We start from the raw sequence: 21,414 nt of genomic DNA on the forward strand, positions 1-21,414 counted from the left end.
GTCTGCTCCACGTGTGCCTCCCTGGGTAGTCTGTGGGAAGGCAGGTACCAAACACTCAACAGCCAACAGTACTAACGACACAGCTCCACACTTCACCCTGCCTAAGGCTACGGCGGGGGCCGGGGAGATGAGGCTGCGGTACACACAGCCCAGGACTGGCACTGGCTCCCTCTTTGAACTGGAGTCAGTGCAGAGCCCTCTCAGCAGCTGCCGGACAGCCAAAGAGCTTTGGGCCCCAAATGCCCTGGAGATAGGGCCCTTCAGGCAGAACAAGTTCAGTAGGAAAGGCCCAGGGCAGCATAGTCTGGCACAGCTGACTAGAAAGGGCTCCTACCTCCTCGGGGCCTCTCTGTCCCGAGGGGCTTCCTCAACTGCACATTCCCTGCCTGGGAACAGATCAGCATCTCTGTCCTGGGACGGATGGAGCTGTATCTAACTTAAAGAACACGTGACCAGCCACACAGGTCCTTCTAGTAGCACTTCCTCGTAGCACAGTCTTCACAGAAGTATTTCTTAAGAGAAATACTTGGGAACTGTGAAGTAGAAGTGTGAGGCAAAAGGAACCCAGAAAATTAACACACATGGGCTGGTGGCAGTCCAACAAGATGCATTTTCCCTGTGTGTGACACTGCACAGATGTCTAAGCCAAAGCCACACAGGCTCCCAGGAAGCCCCAAGAGGGCCTGTGGCCACCCGGCCCTGGACACTGCCAAGAACAGAGCTAAAATTAGCAACAGCAAGGCCCTGTTAAGCCTCCTCCATGGAGGAGCATCAGTGACCTAAAAAGGAATTACATCCTGCCCGCCATGCTACTGGAGCCTGCCTGCCCAGACAAGGCCAGCCACACTGAAAACGCCCGCTCGAGAAACCGCTGCCCTGTGGCCTGCGTGGGCTCTTCCTCCAGTCTCCCCATGAGACCGCTGCCCTGTGGCGTGCGTGGGCTCTTCCTCGAGTCTCCCCATGAGACCGCTGCCCTGTGGCGTGCGTGGGCTCTTCCTCGAGTCTCCCCATGAGACCGCTGCCCTGTGGCCTGCGTGGGCTCTTCCTCCAGTCTCCCCAGGCTCAGACATGGCGGTGAGGGGAGCAGCCCCAGCTTGGGAGCCACCAGACACAGTTCCTCACCGCCGTCCACCTGGCACAGGCCGTGGCAGCACAGGCCATGGCAGTCAGGCAGAGACTCACAGGGGAAAGTAGGCAGGGGAGAGTAGGCAGGGGAGAGGAGGCAGGGGAGAGTAGGCAGGGGAGTGTAGGCAGGGGAGTGTAGGCAGGGGAGAGTAGGCAGGGAGTGTAGGCAGGGGAGAGTAGGCAGGGAGAGTAGGCAGGGAGTGTAGGCAGGGAGTGTAGGCAGGGAGAGTAGGCAGGGGAGAGTAGGCAGGGAGAGTAGGCAGGGAGTGTAGGCAGGGAGAGTAGGCAGGGGAGTGTAGGCAGGGGAGAGTAGGCAGGGAGTGTAGGCAGGGAGAGTAGGCAGGGGAGAGTAGGCAGGGGAGAGTAGGCAGGGGAGAGTAGGCAGGGGAGTGTAGGCAGGGAGTAGGCAGGGGAGAGTAGGCAGGGGAGTGTAGGCAGGGAGTAGGCAGGGGAGAGTAGGCAGGGGAGAGTAGGCAGGGAGAGTAGGCAGGGGAGAGTAGGCAGGGGAGAGGAGGCAGGGGAGTGTAGGCAGGGGAGTGTAGGCAGGGGAGAGTAGGCAGGGGAGAGTAGGCAGGGGAGAGTAGGCAGGGGAGAGTAGGCAGGGAAGTGTAGGCAGGGAGAGTAGGCAGGGGAGAGTAGGCAGGGGAGAGTAGGCAGGGAGTGTAGGCAGGGGAGAGTAGGCAGGGAGAGTAGGCAGGGAGTGTAGGCAGGGAGTGTAGGCAGGGAGAGTAGGCAGGGGAGAGTAGGCAGGGAGAGTAGGCAGGGAGTGTAGGCAGGGAGAGTAGGCAGGGGAGTGTAGGCAGGGGAGAGTAGGCAGGGAGTGTAGGCAGGGAGAGTAGGCAGGGGAGAGTAGGCAGGGGAGAGGAGGCAGGGGAGTGTAGGCAGGGGAGTGTAGGCAGGGGAGAGTAGGCAGGGGAGAGTAGGCAGGGGAGAGTAGGCAGGGGAGAGTAGGCAGGGGAGAGTAGGCAGGGAGAGTAGGCAGGGAGAGTAGGCAGGGGAGAGTAGGCAGGGAGAGTAGGCAGGGGAGAGTAGGCAGGGGAGAGTAGGCAGGGAGTGTAGGCAGGGGAGAGTAGGCAGGGGAGAGTAGGCAGGGTAGTGTAGGCAGGGGAGAGTAGGCAGGGGAGAGTAGGCAGGGGAGAGTAGGCAGGGGAGAGTAGGCAGGGAGAGTAGGCAGGGGAGAGTAGGCAGGGAGAGTAGGCAGGGAGAGTAGGCAGGGAGAGTAGGCAGGGGAGAGTAGGCAGGGAGAGTAGGCAGGGAGAGTAGGCAGGGGAGAGTAGGCAGGGGAGAGTAGGCAGGGAGAGTAGGCAGGGGATAGTAGGCAGGGGAGAGTAGGCAGGGGATAGTAGGCTCGCTCTTCCTCTGTCCTTGCCCTTGGCTCAGGGGTAGGCAGCGGGGTGGCTGAGAGCAGCCCTCTGTGGGGCGGGAGGAGAGCGCCCGCCCCATGAGGCACAAATCAGGGTGGCACAGTGCTGAGGCCTCTGGCTGAGAGACAGCAAAGCACTGGGTGGACGGTCAGCTTGGGGAGTGCTTTCCCCAGCTGAGGTGGGAGGTTACCCGGAAGGCCACACAGCACTGTGGGCCTCTCACCACCTTCCAGGTGCTCACCTGGTGTTCTAACCAACGAGCCGCCACGGGGGAGCCATCGTCCACGGGCTCCTTCTGCCACTGGCTCAGGAAGCCGACCCCACACGGGCCTTCATGAAGGCCCTCCTCACTCGGGCCTTGTCGGGTCCACAGGGGATGAGAGGCAAACCCGGCAGGGAGGCCCCTCACATGGGGTCCAGAGGTTCCTCCATGCCCACCCTGCCCCCAAGTGCCTGGACCCCAGCCTGCACTCCTCCCACCCACCACAGCAGCCATGCCCTGACCCTATCCACATCTGGGCTGCAGGACCCAACAGACTCCTCTTTTACTTCTGGGGTTCTGGGGCGTGAAGCAATCACCAGGCAGTTCTCGGCCATGAGCCTCAGGAAGAGCCAAGAAGCCTGGTTGAGGCTGCTGGGAACTCCTCCAGCTCTACCTAGTGGCCCAACCAGACACCTTCGCCCTCCTTCAGTGCCCCAGGGGGGCCCATCCTCCTCCATAACTACGGGGCGGGGGGAGTCCATCTTCAAGCCCGAGTCCAGTCTCCCCCTCTCCTCCTCACCCCCAGCCTCTCCAGCCAGTTCCACCAGCCTTCATGACACAGCAGCTCCGCTCCAGCTCACCTCCTGCGGCTCTCCAGAGCCCATGCCTCACTCCCCCCTCGCTGAGCTGCAGAAAGCACTACTTCGGGATCACGTGACAGCAGCATACATGGGGACCTGGGCGCTGCTCCTCGCCTCCTTCGGTTTTCTCAGTTGTAAAATGGGGTATAGAGAATGACCACATGCCAGGAAGAGGGGTGAAGGGTTGAGCACAGCTGACAGGCCTCTAAACACAGACCCCTGCTGACTGCAGAGTCAAGAAACAAGGGACTGTACTATACAGGAGAGCTGACATCTGACCACCCATCTTTCCTACGCAGATAACCTCCTATATTTACAAGAGTGTTTAGCTACAGCCTTTGCCAAATCACTAACAGCACCGTCACGTGACAAACGCGTTGTCCACAGCCTTCCACGGCCCCACGCTCCTCTGAGCCTGCACGGAGCTGATGGCCTGGCAGCTTTCCGAGCAGGACACTGCTGGGCAGGCCTCCTCACAAGGGTCTGATTTTCTGGAGGTCCACTGAGGAAGGCATGTTGGGAAAGGCCAGATTGGAAGGCTCCTTCCAAAAGCCATTGTCTGTGCATAGCCACATCCACGCAGCTCTCTTCAGAGAGGCAGAGGACAGGACAGAAGAGCTATCTGGCAGGAGGAGTCCCAGAATATTCTCAGCAGCCACTGCCTGCTCCCCCACCTGCCTCCTCTGAGGTCTGACTGTCAACTACAGCAACTGCCTCCTCTCAGACCCACCTGTCCACCTTGCAGCCACTGCCTCCTCTCAGGCTGACTGTTCATGGTACAGGGACTGCCTCCTCTCAGGCTGACTGTGCACGCTACAGTCACTGCCTCCTCTCAGGCTGACTGTGCACAGTATAGCTGTTGCCTCCTCTCAGGCTGACTGTCCACGGTATAGTCACTGCCTCCTCTCAGGCTGACTGTGCACAGTACAGCCACTGCCTCCCCTCAGGCTGACTGTCCACCTTACAGCCACTGCCTCCTCTCAGGCTGACTGTCCACGGTACAGCCACTGCCTCCTCTCAGGCTGACTGTCCACGGTACAGCCACTGCCTCCTCTCAGGCTGACTGTCCACGGTACAGCCACTGCCTCCTCTCAGGCTGACGGTCCACGGTATAGCCACTGCCTCCTTTCAGGCTGACTGTGCACAGTACAGCCACTGCCTCCTCTCAGGCTGACTGTCCACGGTACAGTCATTGCCTCCTCTCAGACTGACTGTCCATAGTACAGCCACTGCCTCCTCTCAGACTGACTGTACACAGTACAGTCACTGGCTCCTCTCAGGTCTGACTGTGCACAGTACAGCCACTGCCTTCTCTCAAGCTGACTGTGCACGGTACAGCCACTGTCTCCTCTCAGACTGACTGTCCACGGTACAGTCACTGTCTCCTCTCAGGATGACTGTCCACCTTGCAGTCACTGCCTCCTCTCAGACTGACTGTCCATAGTACAGTCACTGCCTCCTCTCAGGCTGACTGTGCACAGTACAGTCACTGCCTCCTCTCAGGCTGACTGTCCACGGTACAGCCACTGCCTCCTCTCAGGCTGACTGCACAGTACAGCCACTGCCTCCTCTCAGGCTGACTGTCCACAGTACAGCCACTGCCTACTCTCAGGCTGACTGTCCACGGTACAGCCACTGCCTTCTCTCAGGCTGACTGTGCACAGTACAGTCACTGCCTCCTCTCAGGCTGATTATGCACAGTACAGTCACTGCCTCCTCTCAGGCTGACTGTCCACGGTACAGCCACTGCCTCCTCTCAGGCTGACTGTGCACAGTACAGCCGCTGCCTCCTCTCAGGCTGACTGTGCACAGTATAGCTGCTGCCTCCTCTCAGGCTGACTGTCCACAGTGCAGCCACTGCCTCCTCTCAGGCTGACTGTGCACGGTACAGCCACTGCCTCCTCTCAGACTGACTGTCCACGGTACAGCCACTGCCTCCTCTCAGGCTGACTGTCCACGGTACAGCCACTGCCTCCTCTCAGGCTGACTGTCCACGGTACAGCCACTGCCTCCTCGCAGGCTGACTGTCCACGGTACAGCCACTGCCTCCTCTCAGGCTGACTGTGCACGGTACAGCCACTGCCTCCTCTCAGACTGACTGTCCACGGTACAGCCACTGCCTCCTCTCAGGCTGACTGTCCACGGTACAGCCACTGCCTCCTCTCAGGCTGACTGTCCACGGTACAGCCACTGCCTCCTCTCAGGCTGACTGTCCACGGTACAGCCACTGCCTCCTCTCAGGCTGACTGTCCACGGTACAGCCATTGCCTCCTCTCAGGCTGACTGTCCACTTTACAGCCACTGCCTCCTCTCAGGCTGACTGTCCACCTTGCAGTCACTGCCTCCTCTCAGACTGACTGTCCACAGTACAGTCACTGCCTCCTCTCAGGCTGACTGTGCACAGTACAGTCACTGCCTCCTCTCAGGCTGACTGTCCACGGTACAGCCACTGCCTCCTCTCAGGCTGACTGTCCACGGTACAGCCACTGCCTCCTCTCAGGCTGACTGTCCACGGTACAGCCACAGCCTCCTCTCAGGCTGACTGTCCACGGTACAGCCACTGCCTCCTCTCAGGCTGACTGTCCACGGTACAGCCACTGCCTCCTCTCAGGCTGACTGTCCACGGTACAGCCACTGCCTCCTCTCAGGCTGACTGTCCACAGTACAGCCACTGCCTCCTCTCAGGCTGACTGTCCACTTTACAGCCACTGCCTCCTCTCAGGCTGACTGTCCACCTTGCAGTCACTGCCTCCTCTCAGACTGACTGTGCACAGTACAGCCACTGCCTCCTCTCAGACTGACTGTGCACAGTACAGTCACTGCCTCCTGTCAGACTGACTGTACACAGGACAGTCACTGCCTCCTCTCAGGCTGACTGTCCACGGTACAGCCACTGCCTCCTCTCAGGCTGACTGTCCACGGTACAGCCACTGCCTCCTCTCAGGCTGACTGTCCACGGTACAGCCACTGCCTCCTCTCAGGCTGACTGTGCACAGTACAGCCACGGCCTCCTCTCAGGCTGACTGTCCACCTTACAGCCACTGCCTCCTCTCAGGCTGACTGTCCACCTTGCAGTCACTGCCTCCTGTCAGACTGACTGTACACAGTACAGTCACTGCCTCCTCTCAGGCTGACTGTGCACAGTACAGTCACTGCCTCCTCTCAGGCTGACTGTGCACAGTACAGCCACTGCCTCCTTTCAGGCTGACTGTCCACAGTACAGCCACTGCCTCCTCTCAGGTCTGACTGTCCACAGTACAGCCACTGCCTCCTCTCAGGCTGACTGTGGCACAGTACAGCCACTGCCTCCTCTCAGGTCTGACTGTCCACAGTACAGCCACTGCCTCCTCTCGGGCTGACTGTCCACGGTACAGTCACTGTCTCCTCTCAGGCTGACTGTCCACCTTGCAGTCACTGCCTCCTCTCAGACTGACTGTCCACAGTACAGTCACTGCCTCCTCTCAGGCTGCTGTGCACAGTACAGTCACTGCCTCCTCTCAGGCTGTCTGTCCACAGTACAGCCACTGCCTCCTCTCAGGCTGACTGTCCATGGTACAGCCACTGCCTCCTCTCAGACTGACTGTCCACAGTACAGTCACTGCCTCCTCTCAGGCTGACTGTCCACGGTACAGCCACTGCCTCCTCTCAGGCTGACTGTGTACAGTATAGCCACTGCCTCCTCTCAGGCTGACTGTGCACAGTACAGCCACTGCCTCCTCTCAGACTGACTGTCCACGGTACAGCCACTGCCTCCTCTCAGGCTGACTGTCCACGGTACAGCCACTGCCTCCTCTCAGGCTGACTGTCCACGGTACAGCCACTGCCTCCTCTCAGGCTGACTGTCCACGGTACAGCCACTGCCTCCTCTCAGGCTGACTGTCCACGGTATAGCCACTGCCTCCTCTCAGGCTGACTGTCCACGGTACAGCCACTGCCTCCTCTCAGGCTGACTGTCCACGGTACAGCCACTGCCTCCTCTCAGGCTGACTGTCCACGGTACAGCCACTGCCTCCACTCAGGCTGACTGTCCACGGTACAGCCACTGCCTCCTCTCAGGCTGACTGTCCACGGTACAGCCACTGCCTCCTCTCAGGCTGACTGTCCACGGTACAGCCACTGCCTCCTCTCAGGCTGACTGTCCATGGTACAGTCACTGTCTCCTCTCAGGCTGACTGTCCACCTTGCAGTCACTGCCTCCTCTCAGACTGACTGTCCACAGTACAGTCACTGCCTCCTCTCAGGCTGCTGTGCACAGTACAGTCACTGCCTCCTCTCAGGCTGACTGTCCACGGTACAGCCACTGCCTCCTCTCAGGCTGACTGTCCACGGTACAGCCACTGCCTCCTCTCAGGCTGACTGTGCACAGTACAGCCACTGCCTCCTCTCAGGCTGACTGTCCACTTTACAGCCACTGCCTCCTCTCAGGCTGACTGTCCACCTTGCAGTCACTGCCTCCTGTCAGACTGACTGTACACAGTACAGTCACTGCCTCCTCTCAGGCTGACTGTGCACAGTACAGTCACTGCCTCCTCTCAGGCTGACTGTCCACAGTACAGTCACTGCCTCCTGTCAGACTGACTGTCCACAGTACAGCCACTGCCTCCTCTCAGGCTGACTGTGCACAGTACAGCCACTGCCTCCTCTCAGGCTGACTGTGCACAGTACAGCCACTGCCTCCTCTCATGCTGACTGTGCACAGTACAGCCACTGCCTCCTTTCAGGCTGACTATCCACAGTACAGCCACTGCCTCCTCTCAGGTCTGACTGTCCACAGTACAGCCACTGCCTCCTCTCAGGCTGACTGTGGCACAGTACAGCCACTGCCTCCTCTCAGGTCTGACTGTCCACAGTACAGCCACTGCCTCCTCTCAGGCTGACTGTCCACGGTAGAGTCACTGTCTCCTCTCAGGCTGACTCTCCACCTTGCAGTCACTGCCTCCTCTCAGACTGACTGTCCACAGTACAGTCACTGCCTCCTCTCAGGCTGCTGTGCACAGTACAGTCACTGCCTCCTCTCAGGCTGACTGTCCACAGTACAGCCACTGCCTCCTCTCAGGCTGACTGTCCATGGTACAGCCACTGCCTCCTCTCAGACTGACTGTCCACAGTACAGTCACTGCCTCCTCTCAGGCTGACTGTCCACGGTACAGCCACTGCCTCCTCTCAGGCTGACTGTGTACAGTACAGCCACTGCCTCCTCTCAGGCTGACTGTGCACAGTACAGCCACTGCCTCCTCTCAGGCTGACTGTGCATGGTACAGTCACTGCCTCCTCTCAGGCTGACTGTCCACGGTACAGCCACTGCCTCCTCTCAGGCCTAACTGTCCACGGTACAGCCACTGCCTCGTCTCAGACCCACCTGTTCACGGTACAGCCACTGTCTCCTCTCAGGCTGACTATGCACAGTACAGCCTCTGCCTCCTCTCAGGCTGACTGTGCACAGTACAGCCACTGCCTCCTCTCAGGCTGACTGTCCACCTTGCAGTCACTGCCTCCTCTCAGACTGACTGTCCACAGTACAGTCACTGCCTCCTCTCAAGCTGACTGTGCACGGTACAGTCACTGCCTCCTCTCAGGCTGACTGTGCACAGTACAGCCACTGCCTCCTCTCAGGCTGACTGTCCACCTTACAGCCACTGCCTCCTCTCAGGCTGACTGTCCACCTTGCAGTCACTGCCTCCTGTCAGACTGACTGTCCACAGTACAGTCACTGCCTCCGCTCAGGCTGACTGTGCACAGTACAGTCACTGCCTCCTCTCAGGCTGACTGTCCACAGTACAGTCACTGCCTCCTGTCAGACTGACTGTCCACAGTACAGTCACTGCCTCCTCTCAGGCTGACTGTGCACAGTACAGCCACTGCCTCCTCTCAGGCTGACTGTGCACAGTACAGCCACTGCCTCCTCTCAGGCTGACTGTGCACAGTACAGCCACTGCTTCCTTTCAGGCTGACTGTCCACAGTACAGCCACTGCCTCCTCTCAGGTCTGACTGTCCACAGTACAGCCACTGCCTCCTCTCAGGCTGACTGTGGCACAGTACAGCCACTGCCTCCTCTCAGGTCTGACTGTCCACAGTACAGCCACTGCCTCCTCTCAGGTTGACTGTCCACGGTACAGTCACTGTCTCCTCTCAGGCTGACTGTCCACCTTGCAGTCACTGCCTCCTCTCAGACTGACTGTCCACAGTACAGTCACTGCCTCCTCTCAGGCTGCTGTGCATAGTACAGTCACTGCCTCCTCTCAGGCTGACTGTCCACAGTACAGCCACTGCCTCCTCTCAGGCTGACTGTCCATGGTACAGCCACTGCCTCCTCTCAGACTGACTGTCCACAGTACAGTCACTGCCTCCTCTCAGGCTGACTGTCCACGGTACAGCCACTGCCTCCTCTCAGGCTGACTGTGTACAGTACAGCCACTGCCTCCTCTCAGGCTGACTGTGCACAGTACAGCCACTGCCTCCTCTCAGGCTGACTGTGCATGGTACAGTCACTGCCTCCTCTCAGACTGACTGTCCACGGTACAGCCACTGCCTCCTCTCAGGCCTAACTGTCCACGGTACAGCCACTGCCTCGTCTCAGACCCACCTGTTCACGGTACAGCCACTGTCTCCTCTCAGGCTGACTATGCACAGTACAGCCTCTGCCTCCTCTCAGGCTGACTGTGCACAGTACAGCCACTGCCTCCTCTCAGACTGACTGTCCACGGTACAGTCACTGTCTCCTCTCAGGCTGACTGTCCACCTTGCAGTCACTGCCTCCTCTCAGGCTGACTGTGCACAGTACAGCCACTGCCTCCTCTCAGGCTGACTATGCACAGTACAGCCTCTGCCTCCTCTCAGGCTGACTGTGCACAGTACAGCCACTGCCTCCTCTCAGACTGACTGTCCACGGTACAGTCACTGTCTCCTCTCAGGCTGACTGTCCACCTTGCAGTCACTGCCTCCTCTCAGGCTGACTGTGCACAGTACAGCCACTGCCTCCTCTCAGGCTGACTATGCACAGTACAGCCACTGCCTCCTCTCAGGCTGACTGTCCACCTTGCAGTCACTGCCTCCTCTCAGGCTGACTGTCCACAGTATAATCACTGCCTCCTCTCAGGCTGACTGTGCACAGTACAGCCACTGCCTCCTCTCAGGCTGACCGTCCACGGTACAGTCACTGCCTCTTCTCAGACTGACTGTCCATGGTACAGTCACTGCCTCCTCTCAGACTGACTGTCCACGGTACAGTCACTGCCTCCTCTCAGGCTGACTGTCCACGGTACAGTCACTGTCTCCTCTCAGGCTCACTGTCCACAGTACAGTCACTGCCTCCTCTCAGGCTGACTGTCCACCTTACAGTCACTGCCTCCTCTCAGACTGACTGTCCACGGTACAGCCCCTGCCTCCTCTCAGACCCACCTGTTCACAGTACAGCCACTGTCTCCTCTCAGGCTGACTGTCCACGGTACAGTCACTGCCTCCTCTCAGGCTGACTGTGCATAGTACAGCCATTGCCTCCTCTCAGGTCTGACTGTCCACAGTATAGCTGCTGCCTGCTCCCACGCCTGCCTGTCTGTTCATACTAGAAAACCCACCCAGTTCCCAAAGAAACACAAAAGTAAGGAAAGTGTCAGTCATGTGGTTGAGGTGCTACATGTTTGAACCAGAAGCTTGGCTGGACACATTTATTAGAATCAGTTTCACCTAATTCTTTTTTAGTGCTTTAAAAAAGCCTCCTAGGAAACCTGAAATTCCATATATGCCTTACAAGGAGTTTCTCCTGGGACAGAAAGATGTCTTTGGCCAGTCCACCAGAGGCAGAGGCCTCCTATTCTGCATGCAACTGGTAGCCAGCCTATGGTCTTTTTAGCGTAGTCTCTGTCTGTCTTTTACCAGCACCCCAGCTTTCTGAGCGTGAGGAGAACTCAGATCTGTACCCCCCCTTCTTTCCCCCTCAAGGAGACAGGTGTGACAGGCTGTAGGCTGCCACCACAGCGGTGCCCTCACGCAGGCCTGGTAGCCATCCGCAGGGCATCAACAGTGGCTCCATTGCTCCTCGCCGACCCGCAGTGAGTGCCGTGGCACCAGCACACCAAGGTGCAGAGATGCTGCCCCACCGGCTCACAATCACACAGGAGGGTGGACCAGTAGGAGGGTTTGAGCTCTGTGGCCTACAATGGGCTCACAGCCACAGTGCCTCTTCATGGTGGGTCAAAAGGGCCCAGCTCTTCAGCCATCAGACTGCTCAAGAGGTGTGGGGCTTCCCTGGCAGGATTCTGATGTCTTTCACAATGCTAAGACACAGTTATGAAAGCTGCTTGCAGGGGTTTCCGCTAGAGACTCATTTCTAGGGAAGTGTTCATCCGTACTTGAGGCTACCTGTATTTCCCTTTACCAATAGCCTATCGAAGATTGTTAATCAGAGACACGTGAGGTGAGGTGTTCCTACAGACATGGCTACTTAAAATGCTGGAGCCGTGCATGGCTTTAGTTCACAAGTTCAAGACCAGCCTCGGTGGGCCTCCTTCCAGACATGTTCTCCCCGGTCACCAGCCCTTAGCATCCCTACTGTCAGACAAGAACGCGCTACCTTCCATGTGAACTGTCAAGGGCAAAGACCTGAAGCTCCACAGCAGGCCCCAGCCCTCTGCATGCCCCTATTCCTATTCCAGCCTCAACCACCTCAACTGGATGCTTTCACCACTGCTGTTCCTGAAAAGATGCTTTGCTTTCAAATTCATTCATTCATTCAGGCCGTGCTAGCAGTTCAGGGCAGTGAAGAGGAACAGACAAGCCCCACCCCTTTGCACAGTAAGGTAGCCAGAAGAGGATTGCTGCAGCCTCGGGGCACCACTCCCTACACCACCAATTATGCAGCCTCCTAGTCCCACCCACACAGCAGAGCCACAAGGTCACTTGCCCAGGAGCCTGGACTGACCCTCTCAGGATAGGGGTGGAGCCAGCAGTAGCTCCAGCCTCAGTCTCCCCTGTGCACCTGCTGGGATTGTACTCAAGTGCCTTTACCCTGACTCGGTCAGCATGAAGAGTATAAAATCTGAGCTGCAATCATGGCTGCTGTGATGTTCAAGTCTGAGACCAAGTCAGCCCCTGGGGCTGTTGACACTTCTAGCCTTGTAAATCTGCCTAGATCCCCCGCCACCTCTCCATTCATTATGCTGCTGATGGACCTCACTGGTGCTTGGAAACAAGCACGGAAGGCAGAAACAACTCTGTTTCAGGAAGACATGACTGACCATCCAGAGAAAATCACGACCATCCACGGTGGTCTGCTCTGTATATGCTAAGTGAACTTATTAGCTTTTAACATACAAGGTCTGTAGGAAAACATCTTTTTTTTAAATTAACTATAAACAATGGGAAACCCAATTTAAGAAATATATTAGCACTGGAACAAAAGTAAAATATTTGGATAAAGTATGTCAACATCTATACACTGACAGCTATGAAACATGGATGAAAGAAATCAGAGAAGATATCAAGAACTTGAGAGATATTGCATCTTAATGATTGAAAAACTAAGAGACTTGAGAGATATTACATCTTTATGATTGAAAAACTCAAGCATCTTAACATGTGAATTCTTCATATCAGATCTACTGGTTCAATGCAGTTTCCATAAAAATCCATCTGGAGCCAGGCACGGTAGCACAGTTCTGTAATCCCTGCACTTTAGGACACTGAAGAAGAGGCCTGTGAGTTTGAAGACAGACTGGACTAACATTGTGAGAACTTGTTTCAAAAAAAAATTTTCAGAAGGTTGTGGAAGAAGTCACAATACAGTTTTAAAACATATGGGCAAGATGAGTAAAGGAACTTAAAAGCTGAAGTAGGTTGACAAAATTGGTGAACTCATGTTCTGTTTTTAAGACTTAACATAAAGCTATAGCAAACAAGATAGAACGTTCTTGACAGATAGATGAGGCACGGATCATTGTTCAAAAGAGATTGAGAAACAGACCCACAGGTATGAGCAGATAACACACCACAGTGCAGAGACAAACTTTCGGGGAGGGGTGGTCTGCCCGGCAGTCTGCCTTGTGCAAACACACATGTGGCACACACATTACCTGTGTTATGTGTCCATGGATTCAGCAGACCACAAGTTGAAACTATCTGGGGAACATATGCAGATTTTTGTGCCATTTTCCATAAAACACAGGATATTAACCATTTGCATTGTTAAGAAAAGAAGTCATCTAGAGATAATTTAAAGTAGGAAGGACATCATGGGCTACATGCAAACACTACACCGTTGTATAAAGGGGATTTGAGCATCTGTTGGTCTGGGTATCTGAAAAAGCAATTGGAACCACATCCCCACAAATAGCATGTTTATGCTAAAACATGCACTGTTAATATTCATGTATGAATACGTGTGCATACTGGTTCACTGCTTTCATTTGCTAAATTTTTAAGAACATTGCACGTATATTCATGGAGGATAGAGTCTATCTCATTTAATGTCCCCGTCTGCTTTGGAATCAGAATGCCCTCACGCCCTGTCATAGGGTGGATGAGTTAAAGGACCGGTGGTGACGCAACACTATTGGGCAGTTTCTGCAGAACTGTTACAGCCTCTTCCTGAACTGTTTGTCAGAATTAACCAGTGACACCATCTAGTTACAGGGGTTTTTGTAAAAAGGAGATGAGCAAAACCTTAGTTTAATGAATAGGAATGAGTGCACTTATTGCTTCTTCAGTAAACTTGGTTATCTTCTTTTTCCAAAAATATCTTCGTCATTAAAAATTTCAAATTTATTGGCATAAAGTTATTAATGGCATTGCCTTATTGTCTTTTTGTTTTCTATATTCTTTAGTGATAATACCTCAGGTTAAATTTCTGACATTGGTAACTTTTGTTTCCCATCCTCAGAAACTAGATACAAAAGAGCAAATTAAATCCAGAGTAGCACAAAGAAAACAAGGAAAAGCAGAAATCAGTGGAAGAGAAAAATAGGAAGAGAATAGACACACAATCAGAAATGCCAAAAGCAGGTTCCTCAAGATCAGTAAAACTGGCCACGGCTACCACTCGGTTTTCTCATTACAGGCCACACTTCCCTGCCTCTTTACCTACAGGTGATCTGTGACAAGTACTAGGTGTGAACGTCACTCCACTGCGCACTGGCCTGGAAAGCGCAGGGCTGGCCTCCCTCGGTCCTTCCCATAGGAACCACTGCACTGCTTGTCGTGGAGTGTTTGAAACTCACTGGCGTTTTCTTAAGCCCAGAGGGTAAACCTGTTCATCCATGCAAGCAGGACAGACATGTCTGTCAGGAAACACTATAAAAACACTTCTAAGTGGTCCGGGCACCAGTGGCTCACGCCTATGATCCTAGCTACTCAGGAAGCTGAGATCTAAGGATCACGGTTCAAAGCCAGACTGGGCAGGAAAGGCTGTGAGACTTTTATCTCCAATAAACCACCAGAAAACTGGAAGTGGTGCTATGGCTCAAGTGGTAGAGCGCTAGCCTTGAGCTGAAGAGCTGAAGAGTGCCCAGGCACAGAGTTCAAGCCCTACGACTGACCAAAAAACAAAAAAAAAAAGAAAGATAGAAAAGGAAAGGAAAGAAAGGAAAAGAAAAGAAAACTTCTAAGTGGACAAAAACGCTGAGTGTCTGTTTATCTCACCTATTTGGGTTATCTCTGAACTACTTTAAAGATCTGGGAGTTAAACTGACAGTGAAATAAGGCACATTATTCTACCCTATAAATATTGGCTAGTACTGCATCTGCTGAAAAAATTCATATCAGAATTGCTGATGGGAGGATCTCTCTGTCTCTGATTTTTTGACCCAGTTCATATTTTACTGGCTCTTAACACTAAACACAAAATGGTTATTATCACAATTACAAAATCTTCAATACCTGCTCATTTTATATGTGTATAAGCAACATTGTCTCTTGTTTAAAAGTACATCCTTATAGCTACCATGAACAAAACTCCAACAATCTAAAAGTCCCTCAATAGAAGCAACGTCAAAGGTGAAAACTTGACCAGGTATGGTGTTCCATGTCTATATTGCCAGCTACACAGGAAGCAGAGCGAGAAGGATGTTGGTTTGAGGTCAGCCCAGGTAAAGTTAGAGAGAAACCCTATCTGAAAAAGAAACTAAGAGCAAAAGGGCTGGAGAGAAGGTTTAAGTGAAGTGCCAGGTTCAATCCCCAGTACTAAAAACAAAGAGGCGGGGGAAACCACACAAACACCACCACCTACCACGGAATGCCAAGAAGCTACAGAAACACCGTATGTGTTAATAGGCATACATCTGTGACCCACTGATGGAAGGCACATTTTTCCCAATACCACACACAGACATATACTACGAGTTAAATGTATATCAAGCTGGAGGAGAAAGAGAAATAGAACAAACATTTGTTTATACTTTTCTGCTTTGTTAACAAGTAACTGCTACAGGGGCTGGGAAGGTGGCTCAGTGGTAGAGCGCTTGCCTTGCATGCTCGAGGCCCTGGGTTCGATTCCTCAGCACCACATAAGCAAAAAGAAAAAAGCCAGAAGTGGCGCTGTGGCTCAAGTGGTAGAGCGCTAGCCTTGAACTGAAGAGCTGAGGGACAGCGCCCAGGCCCAGAGTTCAGACCCCACGACCGGACCCAAAAAAAAAAAAAACAAGTAACTGCTACACATATACCATGTGTGCTTGGGGGACAGCAATGTGCAGGCAGATGAGACCCCACTTCTGAGAGCACAAAGCCAAGGACACCATTTCAGAGGGTCCATTAGCATCCTTACTATCTCAGCCACACCACTGAAGACTCAGTCAGCCAACGGCAGACAGCTCCTTCGAACTTCCAGTCTCAGGTTAGCCCCTGCCCCACCCTTCCATGCCCAGCCCAGATGAGGCGGCTCCCAGGGCCCCCCTGCCCCCAGACCTTCCATGACCACCCCAGGAGAGAAGCTGCCTCTCCTCCCTGAGCCACGGTGAGACTCACACTCTGGGTGTGTTCTGTTCACTCTGGCATGCGCCAGAGAGTCTACAGCTACTGAATGAATGCTGTATGATTGTCTGTGTGAATGGGATGAAGTAATGGCTCTGAAAGCTGCTGTGGGTACATCTGGACCACTACACACAACACACTAGGCCAGAACGGGGGCGCATGGGGTGCTCCGGTTCTCACACTCCCCAATTCTCACAGCACCAGCCTTCACCACACACTTCAGAGCAAGAGCTGCAAGCTCATTCCTATATCCCTCCAATTCAGAGCAAATGTATGCAAGAGGATGGCTGGATAGCAGGACAGCAGGAGAACCCTATAAGGCACCCATAATGGGCTGGAAAGGTGCTCAGTGGTAGAGCACTTGCCTCGCATGCCTGAGACCCTGGGTTTGATGCCTCAGCACCACATAAACAGAAAAAGCCAGAAGTAGCGCTGTGGCTCAAGCACTAGAGCACTAACCTTGAACCAAAGAGCTCAGGGACAGCACCCAGGCCTAGAGTTCAAGCCCCACGACTGACAAAAAAAAAAAAACACCCACAAGGTGCCCTGGAATAGCACGGAGTCCCTTCCGCAGGAGGCAGGTACACAGGATAGCACCCAGGATAGACAGGTCAGACGGCAGGGACACAGGATAGACAGGTCGACGGCAGGGACACAGGATAGACAGGTCGGATGGCAGGGACACAGGATAGACAGGTCGGACGGCAGGGACACAGGATAGAAAGGTCGGATGGCAGGGACACAGGATAGACAGGTCATTCGGCACACCAACCACATTCCCAGAGATCAGACAGCCCAAGCACTCCCTGTGGGAGGAGCCAGGGTTCCCTTTGGCCACACAGTGCCCCAGCATACCAAAGAGTTTGGAGCGCGTCCTATCAGATCCAAGCTGCCCAGCACCTCTTCCCACACCACATCCTCCATCAGCCTTGCTATCATGTGGAAGGTTATTTTACTTTGGAAAATTCTAGACAGGTGGTAGGCCCTGAAACACCTTTAGAGCTAGTTCCAAACCATCTAGGTACTACTGCTGCCTACTGTGGCTGTCACCCATGCCAATCTATAACTCTTCAGGCCCATCTGGTCCCTGTTCAGCCAAAGAAGGTGTACTATCCCTTCCAGGGACTGCAAGGTCAGGAGGGACACAGGTCCCTAGCTTTTGTGGTGTCTACATCCACACACAGACTCACTCTATGGCACTAAACCCACGACTGCCAAAGGACCAGTAGCTAATGAAGCAAAATCCATGTCCCCCAGGTCCTGGCCATCATTTCCAGATCAACTAGACCCTCCTCTGAAAGAGTCCTTCCCTGTTTCTCGCCACCTGAGACCCTCTTCAACAGGGCTCTCCCTCATCACTCCCACCCTGAGAGACAGGAATACCCGCTATCATTCACCACCTGACACCTCCCAGACCTCCAGCCTCCCACGTGGCCCAATCTCACCCCTGCCCCACCAAACTTTCCTTCCACTGCTCCCCAGAGATCTGCCTCCATTCCCCATCTCAGAACCAAACATACTAAGGAAAGGTTCATGAATGCTGGATGGTTAGTGAAGAACCCCATCTCCAAATGACAGGGCAGATACATCTATCTTCTGTCATCACCTGAGATGTGAGGATTTGGCACACAGAACCAAGGCTACTCCCCGAGGTCCAGCATGGTCTGGGGCCTACAGATGGCCCTGAGTCCTACCCAGCCTGCACCACGAACAAACTGAGAGACCACAGGTGTGAGCGTCTGTGTTCACCCTGTCCTTCTGCCCTCCCCACTAAGACTGAGCCCCTGCTGAGGCCCACTCCTGTCCACACCCATGGAGCAAAGCTGGGGGTAGAGGTGGGCCAGGGGCTGTTTAACCTTCTAGTGCTTTCCAGCATGAATCACAAATAGGACATGCCTGCATCTATCGACAGGCACAGCCTTCTCATCCTCAAGATTTTCACAAATTCCCTCCCGAGATGATTACTATCACCCATCCGGGACAACCTCAGGACCATGCGAATCCCATCTCCCCAAAAGAACATATACTGAGAGAATGTAGAGCCCACCAGCTGTCTCTTCAAAGTGACACCCACCAACATCCCACTAGACCCACCAACATCCCACTAGACCCACCAAAGTTCCACTAGGTACACCAATGTCCCACTAGACCCACCAAAGTTCCACTAGGTACACCAATTTTCCACTAGACCCACCAAAGTTCCACTAGGTACACCAATGTCCCACTAGACCCACCAAAGTTCCACTAGACCCACCAAAGTTCCACTAGGTACACCAATGTTCCACTAGACCCACCAAAGTTCCACTAGGTACACCAATGTGCCACTAGACCCACCAAAGTTCCACTAGGTACACCAATGTCCCACTAGACCCACCAAAGTTCCACTAGGTACACCAATGTTCCACTAGACCCACCAAAGTTCCACTAGGTACACCAATGTCCCACTAGACCCACCAATGTCCCACTAGACCCACCAAAGTTCCACTAGGTACACCAATGTCCCACTAGACCCACCAAAGTTCTACTAGATCCACCAAAGTTCCACTAGGCACACCAATGTCCCACTAGACCCACCAAAGTTCCACTAGGCACACCAATGTCCCACTAGACCCACCAAAGTTCCACTAGGCACACCAATGTCCCACTAGGTACACCAATGTCCCACTAGACCCCCCGAAGTTCTACTAGGTACACCAATGTCCCACTAGACCCACCAAAGTTCCACTAGATCCACCAAAGTTCCACTAGGTACACCAATGTCCCACTAGACCCACCAAAGTTCCACTAGGTACACCAATGTCCCACTAGACCCACCAAAGTTCCACTAGGTACACCAATGTCCCACTAGACCCACCAAAGTTACACTAGGTACACCAATGTCCCAATAGACCCACCAAAATTCCACTAGGTACACCAATGTCCCACTAGACCCACCGAAGTTCCACTAGACCCACCAAAGTTCCACTAGATACATTAATATTCTACTAGACCCCTCAGTGTCCCACTGTGAAAGCAGGAAAGGACTGGGAGTAGGAATGCCTTCTCCCAATACACTCTGAGAACACAGTTTTCCTGGAAAGGTCAATCAGTCCTGGCTTAAGGGAACTCAGATTCTACCCTAAACTGTTCAGGAACCTAAGGGTAGACCTAGGTTTACGCAAATTGAAGGCTCTCTACTGTTTAACCCTCCTTCCCCAAATAAAAAGGTCACCTACCACTTGTATGCAAAATATCATCACATGCATTACATGTTGAAGTTTGTACCTTACTTCCTTGCACAAGACCAATAAAAACTTTGATTAATGGGACCTCAGGATCTGTTGCCAGTGGAAGGCTACAGGTCCCCTGGTACCCAAAATCTCAGTTGCATGATCCAGTCTCCCATTATTGCATTGTTCCAGGTCACAGAGGATTAAGGAGCTCATGGAGGACTTCAACATCCCATTAAACCAACAATGTTCCACTAGAACACCAATGTCCCACTAAACCACCAATGTTCAATGTTCCACTAGTTACCAATGTCCCACTAAACCACCAATGTTCAATGTTCCACTAAATTACCAATGTTCTACTAGTACACCAATATCTCACTAAACCACCAATGTTCAATGTTCCACTAAATTACCAATGTTCCACTAAACCACCACTGTCCCACTAAACCACCAATGTCCCGCTAAACCACCAATGTCCAACTAAATCACCAATGTTCTACTAGAACACCAATGTTCCACTAGAATACCAATGTTCAATGTCGCACTAAACTACCAATGTTCGATGTCCCACTAGACCACCAATGTTCCACTAGAACACCAATGTCCCACTAGACCACCAATGTTCCACTAACCCACCAATGTCCCACTGGACCCACAGCACCAGTCTGGGCCTCTGCTCACACCTCAACTTGAAATTCTCCTGAGAAGCAATGGCTTCCTCCCATAATGATGCAGGTACTCAGCCTCAGAAAGTAGTACCCCCACCTGGGTTCTGGGTATCCTGGCTGGGAGACCATCATAGTGTGGAACATGACCTGAGGCGAACCAAGGCACAACATCCACTGCTTCTGAAGAAGATATGAAGCCAATCTAATCATGCTAGGATCTAGCCAGTGTCACCTACACTGCCCTCCATGTGGACCTGCTGTGATCTCCACATAGACACACAACTAAAGAAATACTCACCCCTGGGTGACTGTCCTGCACGACACACACACAGCAGCTCTTACCTGGTAGAACTCCCGGAGCCAGTTCTTCTGCAGGTTTTCCGGCTGTAAGTTAAGAAAAGAGAAAAGAGAGTAGTTAGAACAGATGGTGCTCCACACAGCCAAGCAAAAGGTTTGATGAAAGAACTCTGGAGATAAATACGAGTAGCTTGGCACCTACACAGGACACCCCAACCACATAGGGAAAGCTGTAACACAAATCCACATGGGGGCCGTACCTACCCATCCACACGGAGCCATACTCCCATCCACACGGGGACTGTACTCCATCCACACGGGGACTGTACTCCATCCACACGGGGACTGTACTCCATCCACACGGGGACTGTACTCCATCCACACGGGGACTGTACTCCCATCCACACGGGGACTGTTCTCCATCCACACGGGGACTGTACTCCATCCACACGGGGACTGTACTCCCATCCACACGGGGACTGTACTCCATCCACACGGGGACTGTACTCCATCCACACGGGGACTGTTCTCCATCCACACGGGGACTGTACTCCATCCACACGGGGACTGTACTCCCATCCACACGGGGACTGTACTCCATCCACACGGGGACTGTACTCCATCCACACGGGGACTGTACTCCCATCCACACGGGGACTGTTCTCCATCCACACGGGGACTGTACTCCATCCACACAGGGACTGTACTCCATCCACACGGGGACTGTACTCCATCCACACGGGGACTGTATTCCATCCACACGGGGACTGTTCTCCATCCACACGGGGACTGTTCTCCATCCACACGGGGACTGTACTCCATCCACACGGGGACTGTACTCCCATCCACACGGGGACTGTACTCCATCCACACGGGGACTGTACTCCATCCACACGGGGACTGTACTCCATCCACACGGGGACTGTACTCCAACCACACGGGGACTG

General features: G+C 53.8%; 1 protein-coding gene across 2 annotated transcripts in view; it reads right to left on the reverse strand.

Moving 5' to 3' along the window:
• Inpp5a (inositol polyphosphate-5-phosphatase A) overlaps positions 1–21,414 on the reverse strand; it is a 229,349-nt gene that overhangs the window by 157,429 nt on the left and 50,506 nt on the right. For both annotated transcript variants that reach the window (XM_042672306.1, XM_042672307.1), the window contains exon 2: positions 20,513–20,554. In XM_042672306.1, coding sequence (XP_042528240.1) covers positions 20,513–20,554 — 42 coding nt within the window. The remainder of the gene's footprint in view (positions 1–20,512; positions 20,555–21,414) is intronic.

This window comes from Dipodomys spectabilis, unplaced genomic scaffold (assembly GCF_019054845.1).
Source record: "Dipodomys spectabilis isolate Male_0828 unplaced genomic scaffold, ASM1905484v1 ptg000693l, whole genome shotgun sequence".
In the NCBI taxonomy this organism is placed as follows: domain Eukaryota; kingdom Metazoa; phylum Chordata; class Mammalia; order Rodentia; family Heteromyidae; genus Dipodomys; species Dipodomys spectabilis.